This window comes from Magnolia sinica, chromosome 17 (assembly GCF_029962835.1).
Source record: "Magnolia sinica isolate HGM2019 chromosome 17, MsV1, whole genome shotgun sequence".
In the NCBI taxonomy this organism is placed as follows: Eukaryota; Viridiplantae; Streptophyta; class Magnoliopsida; order Magnoliales; family Magnoliaceae; genus Magnolia; species Magnolia sinica.
Window position 1 is genome coordinate 25373157 of NC_080589.1, and position 24888 is coordinate 25398044.

At 39.5% G+C, this 24888-nt stretch overlaps 1 protein-coding gene across 3 annotated transcripts; it reads right to left on the reverse strand.

Moving 5' to 3' along the window:
* Positions 1-707: 707 nt before the first annotated feature.
* On the reverse strand, positions 708-23172 carry LOC131231954 (probable protein phosphatase 2C 35). 3 transcript variants are annotated; one of them, XR_009164580.1, is made up of 5 exons: positions 21046-23169; positions 3220-3351; positions 2542-2766; positions 2399-2461; positions 708-897 (listed from the first exon to the last, which is right to left on the reverse strand). XR_009164580.1 is itself a non-coding variant. In XM_058228377.1 (4 exons), the coding sequence occupies exons 1-4, from the start codon at positions 21979-21981 to the stop codon at positions 808-810; spliced, it is 1383 nt and encodes a 460-aa protein (XP_058084360.1). In that variant the 5' UTR covers positions 21982-23171; the 3' UTR covers positions 708-807. The 3 variants fall into 3 exon arrangements, 1 of the variants encoding a protein (XP_058084360.1); XR_009164581.1 differs by lacking the exon at positions 2542-2766 and having other exon boundaries at positions 21046-23172; XM_058228377.1 differs by lacking the exon at positions 2399-2461 and having other exon boundaries at positions 21046-23171.
* Positions 23173-24888: the final 1716 nt, after the last annotated feature.

Consider the following 24888-nt stretch of genomic DNA (forward strand, 5'->3'; position numbering starts at 1 on the left):
ACCTTGCCTATAGGGAAGTCCTCACTTAGGACTCACTCCTAAAGTTGTCATGGTCTCTCCTTCACTACAACGCAAACTTTTATAGCCCCCCTCTCGTGTTCTCTTGAGTTCTTTTGCATCCTTATCTAGTTCTTGATGTCAAGAACAAATGGTGCAAGTGAGAGATAGGCTGACTCGAATCGCGTTGGGGTATTGCACAAGTGTAAAACAGGTGAAAGTGCGAAGTACCACACAAGTGAAAGTGAGGAGTTGGCATGTTCACGACACTAGTCCATTGTATGAATACTAAGATAATAACTGCAATTTGGTTATTTCCACTTTATTGAACCAACTATTGAAATTCAATCCATCAGTGCATCCAAATGCAGCATAAGAGCAAGACAATGAACTTACTGACACCAATACCGGTGAGTCACTCTAACATTCCAAGTATCTGAAAATGAGCATCCAAACCAACCTGTTGAAGAGTATGGCAGTTGATGAGCTCGGTGCAAACAAGTGCATGACGGAGCAGCCATAAGCTTCTAAAAAGACCACCTTGTTCTTTCTTAAACTCAAATGAAAGTCAACATCTTCATAACCTCCTTATTGTCAGCCATGCCTTCCATTTTTTTGTAGAAAGCACGCACGAACATCCCACAGCAATTTCCCACCTCTTCTTTCTTTATGTTGGATTAGCACATGTATAAGAGCTGAGTAGTCAAAGATGTAAAATGTCTTTTGCCTTGAATAAAAGAAAGCCTAATCAACTATATACAAGATCTGTGTGTAGACAAGGTTATAAGAGTTGATTAAAGAATTAGTAGGCTAAGAATATCTGATGGTAAACTGAGAACAGCACCAAACTGCTCCTGCCACCATTGTTAGAAGATCAGACCCCCCAAGCCTTCTGCTGATCTGCCACCATAAAGCAGGTTAGTATGACATGCATGTTAAATTGAACTTTAACAGATGCGTTTTTAAAGTGGGTTCACTGGGGTAAGCTAGACTCAGTTCAAAATATCGGCACACATGTATATCAATGCTTTGGAAACAATGATACCATTATGTTTTTTTTTTTTTTTTTTTTAATTGGACATACATCAATGAATCAGTCAAAAATCACATTGGCATCTCTATGTATTAGACATACGGCACTAAAACAGTAAAAAAAAAACAGATGAGGATTAGCTACTTACAGGTTAAGTAGCCAACTCGCTACTAAAGTGACATCACCAGGTTCTGTGGCCTCACCATGATGCATGTATTGTATCCACACCGTCCATTCATTTGGCGAGATCATTTTCGGGCATGAGCCCAAGAATGAGTCGGATCCAAAGCTCTGTGGACCCCACTACAGAAAACAGTGGGGAGAGTGATGCCCACCATTGAAACCTTCCTAGGGTCCACCATGATGTTTATTTGAGATCTAACCAGTTCATAAGTTAACAAAGATATGAGCGAAGGGAAAATGCAAATATCAGCTTGATCAAAAGCTTCTGTGGCCCCTTGAAGTTTTTAATGGTAGGTGTTCAATTTCTACTGCTTTCTGTGGCAAGGTCCATTCAAGCTTTGGATCTGACTCATTCTTTGGCTCATACCCTAAAATGATCTCTCCAAATGGATGGACAGCATGGATACAACACATACATCATGGTGGGGCCCACAGAACTTGGTGACATCACTTCAGTAGCAAGTCTGCCGACTCAACCTTTCAGTAGCTAATCGGCGTCCTCAAAAATCACACTGGTATCTAAGTACATATTGGTTGATATGTGTCGGTTTTAGGGCCTGCTGATACGTGCGCCAATCCCAATACTTTGGAACTTCAACTAGACTCCAAATACGCATTTCGACTTGCAAGTTTTGGCAGCCACGCTATATGAGGCATAAGTGCACACCAATCTAGACTATCCAGAAAATGCATCCCATTGTGAATGGAGCATAGCCTGCAGATGCTAATAAGACCATCTTAATCATCTGACTTAGCCTGATGAATTCAAACTGTTTTTTTTTTTTTTTTAAATTAATGAAAAGATTGATGAATTTGGAGTGCTGATGGTTAGGATTGTCTAATTATAGTGCATTTTGGGCTATGCTCCATCAGTTCGTCCGCAATGGTGCTCATGAATTAGCTGCTTTAGATTGGTGCGCACGTATGCCATGTGTATCATGGATGAATTCCCACAACTTGGTACTTCCTGGAAAACACGCCTTTGGGTCTTAATCCGTGTAATAAATACAATTGCAACATGTGTATTTTAAGGTAGATGGAATGCAAATTATTAAAAGAAACAAAATTCATTTTAGTTAAGTACATTCGATGATTCAGTATGACATATGAGAAGTTCAAATATATAAACCACTTTCCTACGATTTCCATTCAAGGATGAGTTTCAGACATGAGTATGAACATTACCCTTTAATGCATTTTAAGCAGGATATAAACGATCAAATTCCCTATGCCCGTCTGATTTTATCACTGTCATGAAAAGAAGAAACAATGTAACTTTGTAGAAAAATGCATGAAATATCAACAGTTGGAACAGCACAGCAACACACCGTTTCTGAGGACTTGGTAGGTGACGGAGATTGTGCGACACATGCCAAACTGAGTTCAGTGGGAAGATCGTGAGGACAAGGTTGGAGTTCTGAGAATCTCCCGCTCGTGCAAGGATAATCTTCTGATTTCCTGAAAACCAATCTTTCAGATGGTCCTTTTTCTACCACTAGTCGAGCCGTCTTGGTGTTGGTTCCAACGGCTCGATCAGTTGCACCAGCACCTGACTGATCATATCCCAAGAAAGATTCAGCAATGAACCCACATAGATACGACGAATCATCGGCCACAAGCCTCAAGAAATGTATATTTTTTGATGAGTTGAGCATTCCTTGCAAGTGGGTCCACAGTTTGATGATCCAAGCCTTTGATCTGACGATCTCCACTGTTGATGGGGAATGAACCCAAAAACTTTCCCAAGCTAGAACACACAAACCCTTTGGCATGAAAATAGATTATCATGAAAAACAATACAGCAATGCTTTGATTAGAGATGGAAACAAGGCCAAAGATTGGAAGGTTGGGATCTTCAATCTGGATGTTTCTGGGGTAAACCCCATTGATCAATGGTCGATCACCATACCACGGGCTCCAAATGTACAGAATCCTATGACTCAGTATCCTATAATTACTTGATAATCAGCTTCTTTCAGGTGATCAGTACAGAGTGGCATTCATACATTACACAAGTCTTTGATGTGTACGATGATGATTGTTATATCATCAGTCCGATTTTCATGCTCCAACCACTTCTGATATGATTCTGCAGCAATTGCAGCACATGCATCCCGAGGATCTGCAAATTTAACCACCTGTATAAAAGGCAGCAGTATTTGTAAGGAGATATGAGAACTGAGGGTAAGCAAGAAAACACGAATGGAATTAACCATGAATAACAGTACTTGACTTTATATATACAAAAACTCTGTTTGATAGATACTATTATATTACCAAAAGTAGCAAAGAGTGTGTCCATCAAAAAGGGTGGGTGTAGATAGCGGTTTCAATTTGCCATTTATGGATAGCAACAAATGTGTCAGTCAGTTCCCCTGCGTGGTACGTTTAAGAGTGTATACAGGGCTTCGGGCGTGAAAACCCTGTAGAACATTTTGGCTAAAACTTAAACGATCTGAATTTACCAAGGGACTGTTTGGATGGACCTGGAAATGCAGATAGAGGGATTTGCAGGACCGTTCAAACAATCTCATCGAAACAAGAATGCACAGTCTGCCAAGAAGCCACAATCAGCGTTTTCTGGTTCAACATGCAAATGGTATAGAACAGCCAAAATTTCTCCCATTTGCATATCGGAAAGCTGCCCAACTGTCCTGTCTGAAAAAATTGGGACATCCAAACTGGCCCTATATCTGAGAGCAGATATGCAATTGGATGCAAGAAATCAAAGGAAGAAAATTAGATGTCATAATCTTCTCTGTGTTACATACAGAGTTGCAAGCAACAAAGCAAATATGATACTATGTTCTAAAACTTCCAAGGAGTGGACAGCTCAAAAATATGGGTTGGGAATATGGATCCATCTCTTGGCAGCTTCTTTTTTTTTTTTTCCTTTTTTTTTCACAAGCACTCACACCACAATGGGTGCTCGAACCTATGAGCTCATGTTGAAACTCTTGTGAGTCTACCACTGAGTCATAGGGTCGCAGGCCATCTCTTGGCAAGTTAACTTTTTTTCTTTCTTTCTTTCTTTTTTTGTTGAAAGGTAATGAGATTTTATTGAAAAGAGAAAGCCCAAAGGGCAACAGGGGTTATTCAAAAGCACAAGCTGGAGCAAGAAAAGAGAATAAGAAATCAAGAAACCCACTCCAACAAGAATAAGAAGCCCAAGAAATCAAGAAACCGACTCCAACACATCAGATTTTGCCCTTCTAAAGACTTCCAAAGTCACTGGTTCCGAAAGCATTGGTTATTACTCTCTCCCCAAGGACCAAAGGCCAATCAACAAAGCTAACCTCCTCATCGCACTTCCTTTTTTCCCAGACCTGCCTCCATGCCATGCAAGAAAGAAGACCTTGATAGTCCCCAGGATCACCCAAGAAAAAAAAGTAAAACAAGCCTTCTCACACAACTTTGGCGAAAGGGAAGTGAACAAGTGATAAATCGACTTCGCGTCTTATATGCACAGGATACAAATGTTGAAGGGGACGTATACTAAATAAATATTATATATATATATTATATATATATATATATAGAGAGAGAGAGAGAGAGAGCGAGAGAGAGAGAGAGAGAGAGAGAGAGAGAGAGAGAGAGAGGCATGCTCACCTACGCACGTGCGCACCTTCGCACATGTGTCATGGGTGTCGAATCCGAACGGTCCATAAGATGCAGAATCCCATGAAACCTCAGGGGATGAATTTTCACCATCATCTAAGATTCTGGTGGGCCATAGCAAAGAGATTCAAATCAAGGGAAGAAACTGTTTGCATTTTTCATGGCCCACCGAAGTTTTGGTTCAAAGTAAAATTTGGTATCAGGGGGTTTCATGAGGTTCTGCTTCATGTGGACCGTTCAGATTTTCGAGACTCATCAGATATGATGAGCTCTCAAAAAAGTTCGTATGTAGTACATACGAACTGGTTAGTAGGTGAGCGTTCCACTATATATATATATATATATATAAAGACCCTTTGAGCAGTAGGTATGTGGGTGTGGGAGTTTGGCTTTAAGCAGCAAAGTGACACTCCAAGGAAGATGCAATTCTAATTGAATCAGAAACATAGCCCTGAAATGGAGAGCGAAAGTAACATGTCAAATGTGGAAAAGGGCAGAGAGTAGAATGGGAAGGTAGTTGAGAGAACTCAATTACTACTCATCCTTGTCTAATGTATTGCTTCATGATTGTTTTGAACAAACCATTTGTTAGAATAGTCACAAGTGTGATGTGATCACACGTGTGGATACATGTGATGTGTCCACATGTGACATGATCACATGTGTCCATCATGTTGGGATCCGGTCATTGTGCATGGGTTGAGTATACACAAGCCTTTGAGTCTATGGTAGTGTGCTTATTTATGTTTCTTGGTGTAAGGGCATTTTTGTAATTTTCCTTTTTAAGTGAAGCCCTACTAATAAAACAAGATGGGTGGGGGCATTAGAGCTCTCTCTCTCTCTCTCTCTCTCTCTCTCTCTCTCTCTCTCTCTCTCTCCTTACATTCTTTCTTCTAGATTGAGAACATGGTATCAGAGCGACTTTGATCCGGGTTTTGCTACTCGATCTCTCTTCTTTACCTTAGTTCCTCTTCTTATTCTTTTTTCATTCTCTCTAGTGTGGGAAACCCTAAAGTGTTTGGGGCTGATCTAACCTAATCTCTTCCGGGTGTTGTACCCCCACATGATGAGTGGTGAAATCGTGTTTAACGAGTATGTGTAAGGCCCGCTTTTGCATTATACCCCAGTGATGGTTCAAAGTGGGCCATCATTCATCCAGTGTGCGATCTACATTAAGTTTTGTGAAGCATGAAATCCGATTTGAGGGCTGAAAATTCAGATGTTCGTGAAGACCCTCATTGTGTTGATTGAGACAAGTTGTAGGTCAAAATCAGGTATTGATTTTGTACACCAGTTTGTTGAAGGAAAATTGTTGTTATTATTTAGATGGATTCCAAAAAAGATCCCAAGAACAGTATTTTATCCTCACTGGATTTGGTGCCCCTCCAAGTAACTTTAATGAAATTGATGGCACAAACTATCTACAGTGGAGTACATCTATAGAAGTTTTTCTGACTAGAAAGAGGAAAGTTAAATATTTGACATCCTCCAAGCCTAATACCATTGCAACAGATTATAATGATTGGGTGGCAGAGGATGCCCAAATTAGGGCATTGTTGTGGAATAGCATGGAATCACGTATCAATGCCAATGTTATCTTTCTCAAGAGCACCAAAGGCGTCTAGGATACCTTAAAGGAGATGTATTCTAGGGAGAAAAACCCATATTTATGACCTACAAAATATATTTGCATTTCAGCAGGGAGATAAAAGTGTGGGAGAATATTATTTTGCCCTATGCGGAATGTGGGAAGAGTTGAATGTTTATCAACCGTTGTCAACAGATTTTGAAGTTATGCTTAGGCAAAGGGAGGAATTTCATGTTGCTAAATTTCTCTTTGCCTAAATTTCCTTCGAGTTTATTGTATGTGGGTAAACTAAACAATTCCTTATGTTTTGTCACATTTTACCATTCTTATTGTGAATTCTAGGGTCTAAAGATGGGGAGGATGATTTGTGGAGAGCATAAACTAGTGTTCAAAGCTAAATACAATGTTAGGTTGAGGGAGGAGGAGATCAAATGGTGTCAAAGGTCTAAGGCAACCTGGTTGAAAGAGAGAGATAAGAATACCAAGTTTTTAAATGCAACAGCTAGTGCAAGGGTATGCATAAACAAGATCTCTTCATTAGTGGGGGATGGTCAAAGGATTGAGGGAAAGTAAAAAAAATTGTGAATTTGTAGTCCAATTTTATAAAGACCTACTGTTTAAGTGTGGGGGAATTAGGTCGGCACTCGATAATTTGCAGTTTGAAGCTATTTTGGCCGAAGAGGCAAACTCGTTGGAACTACCGTGTTCTAAAGATGAAATCAAGCAGTGGCAGATTTGGGTAGCAATAAGGCCCCTGAGCCAAATGGTTTATCGATAGCATTTTTTTCAGAAAGTTTGGGGATGTGTGAAAGGTGATGTCATTTCGGGTAGCGATAAGGCTCCTGAGCCAGATGATTTCCCAATAGCATTTTATCAGAAATTTGGGGGATGCGTGAAAGGTGATGTCATTGGTTTCATGCAAGGATTTTTCAAAAAGGGCTTAATTGCAACACAATTGGGAGCTACTTTTATAGCATTGATTCCCAAAAAGGAAGGAGCAGAATGTTTGAAAGACTTTCCTCCTATCAATCTGTTAAGGGGTCCATATAAGATTCTAGCAAAGGTGTTGGCTTCTACATTCAAGAAAGTGCTAGGTAATGTTATCTCAAAATCGCAAGGGGCCTTTGTGGATGGGAGACAAACCGTAGATTGATCTCCCTTAGCCAATGAATGTGTTGACTCTTGCTATAGGAGAGGGAAGGAAGGTGTGCAAGTTTGATGTGGAAAAAGCTTACGACATGTGGATTGGTCATTCCTAGATTATATGTTGGGCAGGTTAGGATGTGGCCCAAAATGGCGATTTTGGATTCAGACATGTGTAAGTTCGGCAAAGTTCTCCATATTGGCGAATGGCTCATCAAAAAGGTTTCTTTGCTGCTTCCTATGGATTGCGACAAGGCGATCCTTTATTGCCTTTACTTTTTGTCACAGTGATGGAGGCCTTCAGTAAAATGTTTGATAGAGGGGTTCAGGTGAGATTGGTAAAAGGTTTTGCGTGAATAATACGAATTTTCAGATTTCTCATATATAGTATGCGGATGACACACTCTTATTGTGTAAGCCATGTGATTTTTTTGTAGAAAGTCTCCACTCAATTATAGTAAGCTTTGAGCGTTTTAGGTTTGAAAGTTAATATATCCAAGAGTGAGATTTTAGGGGTAGGCATTTCCAAAGAGAGGGTGCAGGCTTTTGCATAAGTGCTCGGATGCAGGGAAGCTTCTTTTCCAAAATGTATTTGGAGCTACCATTATGTATAGGAAGGCCGGCGAAGCACATGTGGGATGGCATAATTGAAAGTGTGAAAGAAAGATCTCTAAATGGTAGTCAAGGTGCTTATCTATGGGTAGGAGCTTGGTCATGATTAAATCATCTATGTTGAATCTTCTGGTCTATGTTATGTCTCTGTACAAGTGCCTGAAATCCATTTTGAATGCATTAGAGAGGCGAAGATGGGATTTTTTTTTAAGGGAAGGGTCGGGAGAGAAGCACAAGCCATCTAATGAAATGGGATGAAGTTTGTAAACCAGTGGTTCAAGGAGGAGCAGGGATCTTAAAGTTGGAGGAGATGAACCTAGCTCTATTAGGGAAATGGGTATGGAGGTTTGGGTCAGAGGTAGAGGTTAGGTAGAGGGAGGTAATAGCGAAAAAAATATGGGGTGGAGGAAGGAGGGTGGTGGACAAAGGCTTCATCCTTGTATTGATGTTCTTATTTGAAAGAGAGGGTGTGGGAGGGTATAGGCTTTCATTTGGGGGATGGTAAGAGAATTACATTTTGGGTTGATAGATGGGTGGGAGAGGTGTCGTTGCGTGAGAGATTTCCATCTCTAGTAAGGCTAGCTAGGAAGGAGGGGGCGATGGTCAGCAATTTCTATTCAAAAAGAGAGGAGGAAGTCACATGGATGCCGAGTTTTAGAAGAAATCTTTCGAACGGGGAATTCGAAGAGTTGTTGCTTATGCTTGAGTTGTTATCGAAGTTGTCTCTTCTTACAGAAGCGGACTCCTTGAGATGGTTCAAGTCTAAGACAGGTTCTTTCTCAGTTAGATTATTCTATCATCTCCTGAGTGCGTCGGCCGAAAATGCAGAGGTGGCATCAATGGCTTTCATATGGCACTATAGTGCTCCTTTCAAGGTGGCGGCTTTTGGTTGGCTAATAGGTAGGAACAAAGTGCTAACAATAGACAATCTTGGCAAGCGAAACATGCATCTCCCAAACGTTTGCCTGATGTGCTTCAAAGACGCGGAATTTGCGAATCGCTTATTCATTCATTGCGTATTTGCTAGGGAGGTATGGGGTTTGCTCCTCTAATCTTTCAGGGTTCTATGGGTGTTCTCAAAGTCGATGAAGGATCTTCTCATAGCTTGGCACTGCGGGGGGATAGGGAAAAAAGGGAAAAGTGAGAGGCAATTAAGTTTTTTAGTGTCCCTTTGGGCGATATGATGGGAAAGAAATCAACGTTGCTTCAACAACAAAATGAGTGGAGCAGTGCAAGTGTTCAAAAGGGCAATTCTTAATATGAAGGATTGAGGTGCAGCTTAGATATTTCAATCTTCCCCTTTTGGCTTTTGAAGGGATTTTGTCTGGGAGTTGTTTACTTCTATATATTTGTATATTTGTATGTTCTGGCTTCAGCCTTTTTATATTATATCATCATTGTTTAAAAAAATGGACTCCATTACTTCAATAGTGGAATAACTAGTGTTGCAGTACGAACATACATCTCTCCACATTAGTGGCATTCCAAGGTTGGTCATCCCTCTGTAAGTAGTTTGAAAAGTCGTTAATGCAAGGGCATTTTCATATCGGGCTCAGCCTGTGGGATGCAGGGGCACACTCGGGGTGGGTGGCCCGTGTGAGGGGGGTGGCTCATGTGAGGCGGTACCCATGTGATTTGGGGCCCACGGAGGGTGTTCGGCCGAGGTCCTAACCCATGAGATGTGGAGCCTGAGCTATGAGATAAAGTGATTAATTCGCTACACTTTATCAGTTTGAGCTTTTAAAGCAAGTGGTTAGTTGTCCCGCATCAAATTGGTATCAGAGCGGGAGGTCTCGTGTTCGAGACTCCTCACCAGGGGTGATTAATGCAGATACATTTTCACATCGGGTTCGAGTGGGGTTGCCTGTGGGATGCGGGGGCACACTCGGGGTGGGCGGCCCGTGTGAGGCAGGTGGCTCATGTGAAGCGGTACCCATGTGATTTGGGGCCCATGAGGGGGGTTCGGCTGAGGTCCTAACCCATGAGATGTGGGGCTTAGGCTATGAGATAAATAGTTTGATTCGCCATGCTCTATCAGTTTGAGCTTTTAGAACAAGTGGTTAATTGTCCGCCATGCTCTAACAGTTCGAGCTTTTAGAGCAAGTGGTTAATTGTCCTGCATCAATCTAGTTCCATTATTGTCGCGTGTGTCTAGATTAGAGTGTGAGGCTTGTGAGTTACGTAAGCACTATAAAGTGTTGCTTCTTCCTCGTGTGGACAAGAGAAGCAATTAACATTTTTATGCAGTACATTATGATATTTGGGGTCCAGATCATCTTACTGGTTTATTTGCTTTCAATTACTTTGTTATTTTTGTGGATGATTATTGTCGTATGACATGGCTATATTTGATGAAACATCGGTCATAAGTGTTTTATAGTATTAAAGAATTTCATATGGAAGCACAAACTCAATTGAATTCTAAGGATTGTGTTCGACATTCAGATAATGTTGTGGAATATTTATCTCATGACTTTAACTCACATGTTTCATCTCATGGCATTATTCACCAAACTTTATGTACACACACACCATAACAAAATGGAGTAGTTGAATGTAAGAATTGTCATTTACTTGAGGTTGCAAGAGTGTTGTTCTTGAATATGAAGGTTACTAAAATATTTTAGAGTGATGCAGTTTTTATAGTAGGGTACCTAACAAGTCAGATGCCTTCATCGGTCCTAGATTGAAAGTCACCATTTTATTTTGTGTCCTCAATTTCTTCTCCACTCTATTCCTCCAAAGGTGTTCGATTGTGTGTGTTTCGTACATCAGCTTGATTATGTTCATGACAAGTTTGAACCAATAGCTATCAAGTATAATTTTCTCGAGTATTCCCGTACCCAACGGGAACACAAATGTTATTGTTGAGACTGTTTAGAAAAGGACCTTTTTAAAATATTGGATAGAATAAGGGCCTATTTACAATTTTATGAAGTTAGCCTTGCTCGTGGTAGGGTCAGGCAAGCTACCCTTTTAGTTATCAAAAGGCCTACTTTACAAAGGGAACATCGTTTCCCAGGAACCTTGCAACCTTGCGGTTCCCAGAGTTGGTAGCAGACGATTTGGACAATGGTTGTGTCCTTAACCCAGTCAGCGACACATCTCCTATTTTCCTTTCCTCCAAACATTTTCTTTTCTTCTCCTTTCTCCTTCTCTTTTTCTTCTTCTTCTCTCTACCTTTCCCTCTAAGATTTATTTCTCTTTTCTACTTGGTATCAAAGCATGTTCTTGCATTAATTGCAAGTTTCATAAGAGGGGCCCACTGCTAACATCATCATGCCATATGGGTGATCTCACCATTAGATGGTCCCTTGAAGAAGAAAAGTAAGGGATCTAGCAGAGAATGATTTTTAGAAGAACTGCTGTGATTTTTTCGTGATCTTTGGGTAAGTATTTGCTATTTTTTACTTAATAAGAATTGAATAAAAGGGGACCTGATTTGGTTTATTGTGTGTGCCATTTTTAAGTTTATTTTTTATTTTTTTGTGGAACTTTTCCATATTGATTTGATGCGGCTAATGTTGAGATTTAAGAGTTTTATAATGAGATCTATTAAGGGTGGTGGCATATAACCCTATTTGAGCCCCTTTTTTGTCAATTTTTTTGGGTTAGTTTTTTGTTAAGCCCCTATGAAATTCAGGACTGCATTTTTTGCTATTCTTTGGAGAATAGAAGGAGCTATTTCTATGAGAAGATGTCTACTACCAATGGTTCAGAGGTTACTTCTAATGTTTTTGAGGCCTCAAGTTCCATACCAACTATGGTGTTTATAATAACAATCCTAGAGAGGAAATCATAACTGTAAACTTGGATGGCACTAACTTCCTAAAATGGTCTCAATCTGTCAAGATGCATATTGGCAAGCAAAGAAAACTAGGTACATAAATGGTCGGCGGAAGGAACTAGCTATTGATGATTCTTCGTATAATAAGTGGGAGCAAGAAAACTTATGGTGATGTCTTGGCTACTTAACTCTATACAACCTCATATCAGTAAAAGAATCTTGTTCCTGCATACAACTAAGGATAGGATAAAGTTACTAGAACTTATTCCCAATGGCAGAATGTTGCTTGTGCTATCGGCTATGCTAGGAGGCTGCCACTCTTCATCAAGGAAGAAGAGTTTGGCTACCTATTATTCCACTCTTCAGGGTCTATGGGAAGAGTTGGATCATTATCAATTATTATAATGGGATACTAATGCTGATAGAAAGAGGCATGAAAAACGAGTTGAATAGAATAGAATATTTCATTTTTGTTCACAACTTAATTGATTGGTTAAGCATAGTGGAAAAAAATTTGAAAACAAGAAAATCACATACAATCAGAAGCTTAAGTTAGTAGCTATGAAGTTAATGAGGACATCACTTCACGTACACCTTTGCGTATGTATCAGAGAAGGCGGGCTGCACCGATTTCTTTGTGGCTAGGCGAGTATCCGTGATCGTGCTGAAAACCCCATGTGCGAGCATCTGGAAGACCTCACACTGAGAAGATGCACATAGGCTGCTTTATGGAGTGATCCAGACCGTTGGATTGGAGGGAATCGAGCCGTTGGATTACATGATCGGGCCATTGATCGTGGATTTTTCACACTAGTTTTTTTTTAGATTTTATCAGCTTATAGGATTTAGTTTTGTTTATATTATGTTTGGACACTATTATGAGTGTTTTTAGTTGATTTTAGTTAGACTAGGGCTATTTTCGTCAAAATTCACAAGACATGGATTTTATTGATAGGAAACCGGTACTTGACCGTGATTTTATTGATGGCTCGACTACCTACACACATGCGTCACGTGCCATCTTTCTTAGGTGTGAGAAGCGCTGGAATGACACATGAACTCAAACTCTCATTAATGAAACCTTTTTTGAGGAGCTCATCTACTTGCCTCTTCAACTTAGCATACTCCGTAGGGTTCACTCGATAATGAAGAAGGTTTAATAGAGTCAACCCAGGGAGAAGATCAATGGCATGCTAGATGTCCCTCATGGGTGGAAGCTCTCTGATACCAAATTTGATGCAGGACCGATGCATGAACCAAATAGCATGTGAGATCAAGTAATAAAATTAAGACAATTAACAAAATAACACAAGCATTGCCATAATAATCACGAATCCCATGAAAACCAAAAGAACATCATGCACAATCTTAGCCTAAGTTACCAACATCGTCACACAAGATCATTAAATAAAAGGAAACTAGGATCTAATGGATGTTGAGATATCCAATTAGCATAGGGTATAGTTTATTTCAAAGTAGAAGACCTAATACAACCTAGGGTAAAAATTATAGTTTGGATAATTTGGGAAAGTAGGAAAGTTAGAGATTTTAGATTTAGGGTTACAGTTTTGGGAATGAAAGAAAGGAGTTTTGATATAACGATGATGGAAAAGCAAAAGGGGCAAGGTGTGGCCAACCCGAAGGACTCACACGTGTGGCATGGGATGGATGGGTTTAGGTCGGTTAAGGTTTGGATGGTAGATAGATAAGGGAAAGATGGGTTTAGGAGAAATGAAGGCTTAGGATGGGAGAATCGAATAATTAGAAGAAAATACATTGATGGAGGGGAAAAGAGATGATGATGTGAGGATAAATGGAAACCTCACACCTCCGTTGATGAATATTAGCCTCACGCTAATCTCCCTTCCAAATCGCATGGAAGTATCTTCGAATCTCATGAAGATGGAAGAAGAAGAAAGCAAGAGCTTTTTCTCTCTGTTTTTTTTTTTTAATCACAAAATCCAATGAGGGAGAGGTTCACATGCCCACCCTCTTTTATAGCTCCAAGAAAATTCAAAAATTACAATAAACAACATGTTTTGTGAATTTTGACGAAAATAGCCCTAGTCTAACTAAAATCAACTAAAAACACTCATAATGGTATCCAAACATAACATAAACAAAACTAAATCTTATAAGTTGATAAAATCTACCAAAAACTAGTATGGACAATCCATGATCAAAGGCCCGATCATGTTATCCAACGGCCCGATCGTCACGTCCCTCCAATCTAACGATCTGGATCACTCCATAAAGCAGCTAATGTGCATCTTCCCAGTGTAGGGTCTTCTAGATGCTCGCATATACACATGGGGTCTTCGACACGATCACGGGTACTTGCCTAGCCACAGGAAAATCGGTGCAGCCCTCCTCCTCCTCTGATACGTACGCAAAGGTGTACGTGAAGTGATGCCCTCATTAGAAGTTCTCCACCATTCATTAGTATGATGGAAGTTCTTGCCGGTGAATGACGCCATCATAATCAAATTGCATAAAATCGCATAAGCAATATTTCGTTGTAGTTTGGCTGTTAGACCATCTATACATTGAGTTATATTATATTATATATAACAAAACAAATGTAATCAATCAACAAGTTACACTAAGAAAGAATTAATTATTGAAAATTACAAACATGGAAATTGTATTGATAACTTGAATCTTGATGAGTTGATGCATACGATACAAGTTACAAGTTATAACTTATTACAATTTACAAGAAATTTGACTGTTGGCCATTATGCCATCGCATGCTAGAGTATGTCATGGTTATGCCATTATGCCATCGCATAACCATTGCATACTTTAGTATGCCATGGCATACTTCCTGCATGGCATATACAATTGCACAGGACAACACTGCAGTGTGACCTCTATCAAAGATGTCACTATCTCTATCGAGAGAATAAATCGATATATGATGCAGCGAGGAGTTCCATACATTGACAGCATGGGCAGGGTTTCATGAGTATGGAGATAAGAAGATATCAAGATATCTTAATGGTCTTAACCAAAACATAAAAAATGAATTGACATTCAAAGATGTATTTAAAATGTCTGATGTATATGTACTTGAATTAAAAACTGAGGAGATAATTACTTGAAGACTTGAGAGACGATCTGGTGCCCCATGAGGACCGTTAACAACAATGTAGTAGCATACTAACTTCCCATGTAAAGCAACTACATGGCCTCCCATGGGTCAAGGGACTTTGGGCCAACAATCAAAAATTAAGAAATACACCAACCTAAGGGAAGTAGTTATGGACGAGGGCTAATGCACTCAAGACGGAACAAAACAACACTCCTTACACATGCTTTAAGTGTAGCCAGCTAGGACATCATTCTTTTCACTGTCTTGAACATTAGTCCACAGTTAAAGTAACTTCGCCCAAGAAAGGCAAATATGTTAAAGACACTTCTAACTGTATGCAAATTAAAGCCAAAGATGACACAAAATATGAAGAAAATGCATATGATGATGGGGCGCATGTTGGGGAAAATGTAGCATATGTGTAAGGCGATAGGAACGAGTTGGTTATCTAACGGACCATGCTATCGATGCCTCAAGTGATTGATGAGGGGCAATGGTTGTGATACAATATCTTCTGGACCACTCACACTTCTTGTGAGAAGATATACAGGATTCCGGTAAATGGGGGAGTAGTGAGAACATCGTCTCACAAGAAATGCTAGATAAATCAAAACTTAAAGAACACAAGCATCCATGTTCATACTAGATTTGTTGGTTAAAAAAAGGGGAAGAAAATTTTGTTAACTCCAAATGTTTAGTTTCCTTCTCTATTGGATCTAAGTACAAGGATGAAATGTGATGTGACGTGATCCCCATGGAAGCATGCCATATTTTTTTGAGACCAAAATATGGTGCATTTGACTCAGGCAAACACCTATTGCTTCGTCAAGGATGGTGTTAAATATCACATCGCACCTAATGAAACATCTTCCAACACCCAAATTTGAAAAAGAAGGGATGAGAAATCGCTCAGTGCAGAAAAGTTTGAAGAGAAAAGCAAGGAGACTAGCATCATTTATGTCTTAATTGCTAAAGAAGACACACACAAGTAAGATCCACCTCCTATCAAAGAGTTGCTTCATGAATATGAAGAAATGGTGCCCAAAAAACTCACAGCCCGGCTTCCTCCTATGAGGAACATTCAGCACCACATGATTTAGTGTCTGATTCGAGCCCCCCAAACCTTGCGCACTACTAAACGAGTTTAGCCAAACACATTGAGCTCCACCGACAAGTGAATAAGTTGCTACAAAAGGATCTGATTTGGAAAGCATGTCACCATGTGTAGTTCATGCATTATTAACCCCTAAGCACCACATGATTTAGTGTCGGATTTGAGCCTCCCGAAACTTGCACACTACTAAATGAGTCTAGCCGAACACGTCGAGCTACACCGAACTAAGTTGCTACAAAAGGGTTTAATTCAAAAAAAAATGTCAACATGTGTAGTTTATGAATTATTAACCCCTGAGATGAATCTTGGAGGATGTGTGTGAACAGTCGTGTGATCAACCGGATTACTATCAAGTACCGGTTTCCTAGCAATTGGACAATACGTTGGACATGTTGTATGGAGAAAGGATCTTTTCAAAGATTGACTTCAGGAGAAAATATCGTCATATTCATATCCAGCTCAGAGACAGTTGAAGATCGTGTTTAAGACTTGAAATGGATTGTGCGGGTAGCTTCCGATGACATCTAGCCTCTCAAATGAGTCAAGTACTTTCATGAGGTTGATGAAAAAGATTCTCCTCCCCTCCATGGGGAAGTTCTTAGCTGTTTATTTTGATGACATTTTTGTTTTTAGTCTCGGTTCATCTGTTCACCTTGATCACTTACAGAAAATATATGAAGTACTATGGATAGAATCACTATATGTTAACTTGAAAAAGTGTTTCTTCCTTGTCGATAGTGTTGTGTTTTGGAAGTATCTTGCGTCTGCAAAAGGTATCAAGTTTGACCAGGAAAAAATCAAGGTCATTACGGAGTAGCCCAGCCCATGTACCCTTTAAGAGGTATGTTCTTTCCATGGCTTGGCAATATTCATCGGAGATCTATCCGGAATTTTATTACTCTCATTGCACCAATCACCGAATGCATGCGCAGAGGGATGGACGAACGATGCTTTAGTATCATAAATAAGAAAACAACGAAGGTTCTAGTTCTTGCACTTCCGAACTTTAACAAAATCTTTGAAGTGGAAACGAAACTTCGAAAGTTGGCATTTACACGACGTTGAGTCAAGAAGGCAAGCTGATTGCTTTCTTTAGCAAGAAGCTTAATGATACATGAAAAAACTATTCCACATATAATCTTGAGTTCTATGCAATGGTCCAAGTGTTAGAACATTGGAAGCATTACCTGATTCATCAAGAATTCATTATATACTCAGACCAAGAGGCATTGAGATCTCTCAACTCTCGGAAGAAACTTAGTGCTCGTCATGCAAACTGGATGGTTTTTCTACAAAAAATACTTTTCTTTTGTGTCATAGAGCTAAAAGTCAGAACGAAGTGGTAGATGCTTAAGAGTAGGATGGTTTTTCTATTAGGAACATGTTCAGGATATTCAATAACAGTAATGGTGGCCATAACGGCCAACCTTATGACTATTATGGTGTTATGGCCCTATAACGGTCAAAAGATTTTTAAAGGAATAAGCTATATTGCCCCCATAACGGCCGTTAGTTCAAAATGGCATTATAGCCCCATATCACAAAATGTTTACCACTATTACTGTTGTGTAATAGACTAACAACCATTACGGCTGTTGAGTAATTGTTTTTTAATACCATGCACACGCCATGGAGATCATAGGAATTGAGGCATTAAAAGAACAAAAAAAGAAGGGCCCCATTTTTTACAAGGTGCTCGACGGATGTGTGGATGGCTGATGGTCAAGGTGTGAATTCATCTCGCATAATGGATATTTATTCAAGGATTCGCACTTATGCATTCCCAAATGATCGTTGTCAGAGAAGATCCTATCTGAGTTATGCAGAGGAGAATTGGGTGGCAATTTGGAAGAAATAAAACATTAGCCATGGTGGAGTAAAAACACTATTGGCCTCATATAACTTGTGGCGTTGAACAGTTCGTAGCACGATGTTGCCAATGCGAAGTCTCCAAAGAACATGGGCCTTTAAATGATGCCTCCCATTCCAGTGGCCCCGTGGGTTGATATTTCCATGGATTTCATTATGGGTCTTCCTAGGATTCAAAAGAGGGGTAGATTTGATTTTTATTTATTTATTTATTTTTTTAATTTTTATTTTTTATGGTGGACTGTTTTTCAAAATAGCCCACTTCATTTAATGCAAAAGGATGATGAACACTACGCATATCGCCTACATATTCTTCCAATGATTGTGCGATTGGATGGGATACCGAAAACGATAACTTCAGACCATAATTTGAAGTTAGTTATAACATTTCTGGTGCAGTTTATAGATGCGATTGGAGACTGAGCTTCAATTATCTAGTGCATATCATCCTCAAACAGACGGCCAAACCAAGGTAGTTAACATAAGCCTTAGTAACCTCTTAAGGAGTATTGTAGATGACAATATATCTCAGTGGGACTTGGCCTTACCTCAAGCGAGTTTTCTTACAACAACTTAGTAAATCATACCACTGGCAAATCCCATTTGAGATCATAAATAGGAGAAGTCCACATCATGTACTTATAACTATCATCAATATAAGATCAAGTGAGCAAAAATTGTTGATGCTTTCGCCAAGCAGACAAAAAAAGAAGGGCCCCATTTTTTACAAGGTGCTCGACGGATGTGTGGATGGCTGATAGTCAAGGTGTGAATTCATCTCGCATAATGGATATTTATTCAAGGATTCGCACTTATGCATTCCCAAATGATCGTTGTCAGAGAAGATCCTATCTGAGTTATGCAGAGGAGAATTGGGTGGCAATTTGGAAGAAATAAAACATTAGCCATGGTGGAGTAAAAACACTATTGGCCTCATATACCTTGTGGCATTGAACAGTTCGTAGCACGATGTTGCCAATGCGAAGTCTCCAAAGAACATGGGCCTTTAAATGATGCCTCCCATTCCAGTGGCCCCGTGGGTTGGTTTTTCAAAATAGCCCACTTCATTTAATGCAAAAGGATGATGAACACTATGCATATCGCCTACATATTCTTCCAATGATTGTGCGATTGGATGGGATACCAAAAACGATAACTTCAGACCATAATTTGAAGTTAGTTATAACATTTCTGGTGTAGTTTATAGATGCGATTGGAGACTGAGCTTCAATTATCTAGCGCATATCATCCTCAAACAGACGGCCAAACCAAGGTAGTTAACATAAGCCTTAGTAACCTCTTAAGGAGTATTGTAGATGACAATATATCTCAGTGGGACTTGGCTTTACCTCAAGCGAGTTTTTTTACAACAACTTAGTAAATCATACCGCTGGCAAATCCCATTTGAGATCATAAATAGGAGAAGTCCACGTCATGTACTTATAACTATCATCAATATAAGATCAAGTGACCAAAAATTGTTGATGCTTTCGCCAAGCAGACAACCGAGGCTGCAAGCTTAGATGAAGAACTTTGAAAAGAACAATGCCAGGTACAATGACACATTGGTGAAGAAGATAAATAAAGAAGGTGACTTAATTATGGTTTATTTCCGTAAAGAAATATTTGCAAGGGGAACTTACAACAAGCTCAAGTCTAAGATGATTAGGCCATGTTGAGTCAAGAGGAAGTTGAGTGGCAGTGCCTATGTGATTGAATTACCAGATGACTTAGATATCTCATTGACTTTCAATGCGGCAAATTTATTTGGGTACCATGGTGCGGTGTCTGACGTGCAAGATGAAGTCATTGTCGATATGGATAAATAGTTCCCAAGGAAAAAGAAGGGAGAAGTTGAACAAGTGTTGTGCATGAAGACTACTAACACTCAATGGGGATAATACAAGCAACCTTGGTTAAATGAAAGAACAAGCTATATTCTGAATGCACATGAATCACAGGCAACAAATTGAAAAGATAGGGTGAAATCTACTATTTGTATGAGGTGTCCAACTCGCTGAAGTCGAGTTCTTTCCAACCTGGGGAGAATGATGTAGGCCCACAACCCACTTTAGGGCCCAACATATACTGATTTTGAGTTGTTTGTTGCAAAAATTGAGGCCCAAAAGTCAAAGATCCCATTTGCCATTTATGGAAGATAAGGAGGCAAATGTGAAAGATATGATTGAAGATTTTGGGGGTATTTATTTGATTTGCTTTAACTATTTTAGGCCAATATTTATTAGTAGAAATGTTATTATCTTAAATAAATTATAGGTTGATTTGAAATCAACTGAGATTGATTTGAAATCAATTTAAATAGTTGGGGGATATTCATTAAAGATTCATTGGGGGGGGGGGGGGTGTGGGGGCTTAAGTATTTAGAAGATAAGTTTGATATCAATAAAGCCCCCTACTCAAATATTCTTATGAGTGTACTCTTGTCCAGTTATTTGCAATTCAGGTGTCCAGATCTCATTGACTCGATAATTGGGTTGCACCACATCTGTAACAAGCACTGTATGACATAGGAAATCAAAACATTCAACTGCCAAATGATGCAGTCACCAAAACTGCAATGGCTTCATGAATGGAATTAAAAGAACTACACAAACTTCAGCGAGAACCAAAGTTCTTACTTCTTCATCATGAAAGTGAATTGCAAGATGAAGAATTTTTACCAATTCCCTATACAAAACAAAACACCGTAAATAGAATCCTTGGCAATCACCACCCAAAAGAAGCGATACGAAAAAAGAAACAACCAAGACATACCAAACACAACAAATCTGTGTCAAACTGTCAATTGAAAAACACAACTTTTCCAATTTCCACTTCTTTCTTTCTATTACTGAACTTAATTTATCAGCAAGCAAGAGCAGTTTATCAGCATGCAAGACGTACAAACCCCCAAACACAATACCCATTAGCAGGCTATCAATAAATAAATAAAACAACTAAAATGCATAAAATTCAAAGGAATTGGATAAGCTAGCAATGGCCTTACCATATTCACAACCGCTTGACTGTTGAGGAATTCGAAAACCCCATCACTTGCAACAACGAAGAACAGGTGGTCCGGCGTCAGATGAACCATTGACACCTCGGGATCAGCAATCACACCGATCTTCTCAGCAGTTGCATCTCCCACACTTCTCGTAAACGCCGTCCCAGGATACATCCCATTCTGCACCCACAATCTCGGTGGGTCACCCTCATCACTTTCTTCATCACCCCAGCTCTGGATATCTGGATCCTTGACCCCTTCCACCTGATCAATGGTCAAAACTCTGGCCCCACAAAGCTTCACCCGCTCATACTCATCCTGCCGAAATGGTGTCTGATCGATTGAAAGATCCTCTGCTAGAACAGAATTCCCACTTCTAACACCCATCACAGCCCTTGAATCACCCACATTCGCAACAAAAAGAGTGTTCCCGCTAACAAGAATAGTAATCGCGGTAGTACCACTCAGTGAATCATCAATCTCACTATCATGGAGTTCAGAATTAGTAGCTAAAAATGCCGAATCATAAGCTTTCTTAGGATCATCTGCCAATGTGGGGTCATTTCCCAAGATATTAATCAACCTATCCCTGACGAAATTTGAACACTGAGTGCCGAACTGACCGTGCCCATCGAACACCCCAAAGAAATGGAGATTCGGGTTACCTTGGACTCGGGTATGAATGCAGAAACTGTCCTGATTTTCCTTATCCGGAGAGTCAGGATAGTATCCACGCTGTGTGAGGAATGAGTATTGCAAATGGAAGTTGTGAGAAGGAACGGGGACGAATCCTACTGAGCTTTCGGTGAGTATGTGTCGGTGATTTTCAAGGATGCTGGTGGTGGAATGCGGGCCTATGTCTCTGTAATCTTGGCCCTCCTCATCAGATATTGACGGCGTGCAGTGGCAATAGCACTTTCCATGAACACAACCCATGTTTCTGAAAATTCCCAAAAGGCAGCAACAAGTATGGGATTGTTTGTATGATTATTTCAGTTATTGATGGAAGCAACAAAATGGGTTTTCTTGATAAATGACATTTCCATTTTTACAGAAGGTTTTCTGCACAAAACCCGTGTCTGCAAACAGAAATCAAGATCAAAACGGTCGAAAACAGAGGCTTTGATTATGATTTTTATCTAGGTTTTTTTCTTAGAGCTGTTGGGATGTTTACACGAGTTTCTCTGCAGAACATCCAATCCGAAAAAAAAAAAGAGTAAAAAAATGCAACAAAATCTTCAAAAAAAAAAAAACCCAACCCAACAGCTTTTCTTTTTTGAGAATATCAGCTTCTGTTGGTGATAGGAATCATGGGTCCTTGAGAGAGGAGTTTTCTGGCTATTTTCACATGAGTTTTCTGCAGAAAACCCATATGACAATATGGATGGAAAGCCTAAAGAAAAAAGAGAAATAGTATCTCAGGGAGGAGGTTTTCTGTTGTTTCAAGAAGATTATATACAGAAAAATCGTGTATATCTCAAGAACGGCGTTTGTAAAGGCTAAAACACTAGAAAGGAAGGTTTCATGAATGGTGAAATGGGTTTCTACGAGAGAAGTTTGTATGATGTTTCCAGAAGGTTATACACAGTGAGGGTTGAAAGAGGAGGTTTTCTGATGTTTCAAGGCCATATACAGAAAAAAAACGGTATATGTCCCGTGAGCAGAGGATACGAAACCTTTTAAACACTATAAATAACAGTCCAGACAGAAGGGTTTGGGGAATGATGAAATGGGTTTCTTCTGAGGCAGGAGTTTCCGGAGTTTCGTAGGCGTGTGGAGAAGGTAAGGTAAGGTAATATACAGAAATAAAACTAGTGTTCGTGGTGTTTCAAGAAGGCTATATACAGAAAATCGGTGTATATCCCAGTAGCTGAGCTGACAACGCTTACAACACTAGAAAGAGAGGGTTCGAAATGCTGAAATGGGTTCCTGCTGTTTTGGCTTTTTAATATAACAAAACAAAATAGTTCTGTGGTGTTTCAAGAAGACTATATACAGAAAAACCGTGTATGTCCTGAGGGAAGAAAACAGTACATATTGGCTTTTCTTTTTAAAGGTAAATCTTTGGGCTTTGGGTGACTAATGGAATGATGTTTATTGCGAGTGGGAGGGATTGCGATGGGTTTGCATGAGGTTTTCTGCACAAAAAGACATGTCTGCTATAAAGAGAGGAGAGAAAATGGAGGTGTAAGGAGGAGTTATTTGATACTCTGGTAGAGTGCAATGCTCCATACTCATGCCCACGTAAATGGTGAATGTGCCATATATTTACCTAAAATAGAAGTGTCCAAATAATGGACCTATTGCGAATGGTTTATGTCCCAGAAATCAGAATGCTTAGATTATTATGGCCTCAGATCAATGTACATTTGCTCGTTTGACGTGGACCGTTGGATGTTTTCCATTTTAATATGTCCACCAATCAAGCATCTAGGATCATAAGATTATTGTAATTTTTGGGTCATAATCCATTTTTAGTAGACCCACTGATTGGACAGCTAAATTTGGTTTTCAAGTATGCTGAGTCTATGCTATATGAGTGGATGTGTATGAAGCATCACACACTATCCCTGAGTATCCGAGTTTTTTCAAGCTGAAAACCCTAAGAAAAGTGAGGCCATACACACCATTAGTGGGTCCCACATGCAGCTAGTTGCACTGAATTCTCTTCTACAACAGTGGTAGTAGAGGAACCAGACCTTAAGAAAAGGACTTGCTTTTGTACCTACCCAAAAGCAACAATCTTTGTAGGGGTGGTGTTGAATTTTGTGAGAAAAGATTGGATTTTCAGGTATGATGATTTATTTTATATTTTATTTTTATTTTATGTATTATTTACTGTGGAAAGAGTTCTTTTGTGCACTAAAGCTTGAGTGAGTATTGTTGGCCAGTTTTCCATTGAGATGGGTCTGTGGATTACTTTAAGTGGGCCATGGGTCTTCATCAGCAAGTCGTCGCTTGAACTGCAGGATTCTGAATTTGTGTTGCCATACATAGCTAATCTAAGCCATTTAATTGATAGTCCTTGATGTGAAGGGTAGATGGATAGAAAAGCTTCCAGATTGGAAGGTTAGCACCTTTATTTATATCAACGGCGTAGGACTTGATGGTTACTCTTCAAAAAGCATATATATCATAATAGCCTGAAGATCAAAGGGCTGTACTAGATTATACATCTGTATCAAGCTCTTCATTAAATTTTTTTATTAGATTGTAACATATTTGATTAGGCAATTGTATAGCTGTTCTTACAATAAGAATTTGTTAAAATAGCTTGTTTCTTTTCTATAAGAGGATAATTTTCTCTCTTAATGAAAATCATTAATGATTTCTTCATGTAGCATGGTATCGAAGTGGAGAGTCAAGTGTTCAAATCCGAGGGCACAAATATGCCTCTGTAGTATATTCTTCAACTAAGAGCCATTATTTATGGTATAAGTTAGTGTTCTTCCACCCTTGCCTAATATGTTCTAGTGCAGTTGTTTATGGTGTGACTGAGTATCCATCCACCCTTGCCTAGTATGCTCGCGTGCGGTTGTTTATAGTGTGAGTGAGTATCCCTCCACCCTTGCCTAATATGTTCCATGCAGAGTTCCACCCCACGTGTGGGGGAGTGTTAAAGTCCCTTAATATATATTGATACATTATCTTCTAATAGCTCAAGCTTTTAGATAAAGTGATTATTTGACAATAATCTTCTAATTTGGGTAATTTTTGGGTAATCATCTATCAAAACAAGGAAGGAAGGGATCACTACCCTTGATCACCAAATTGGGGTCCACTTGCACATACTCTTGTGCATCACCAAAATATAAGTACCTAGAATTTCTCCTTATAACAATG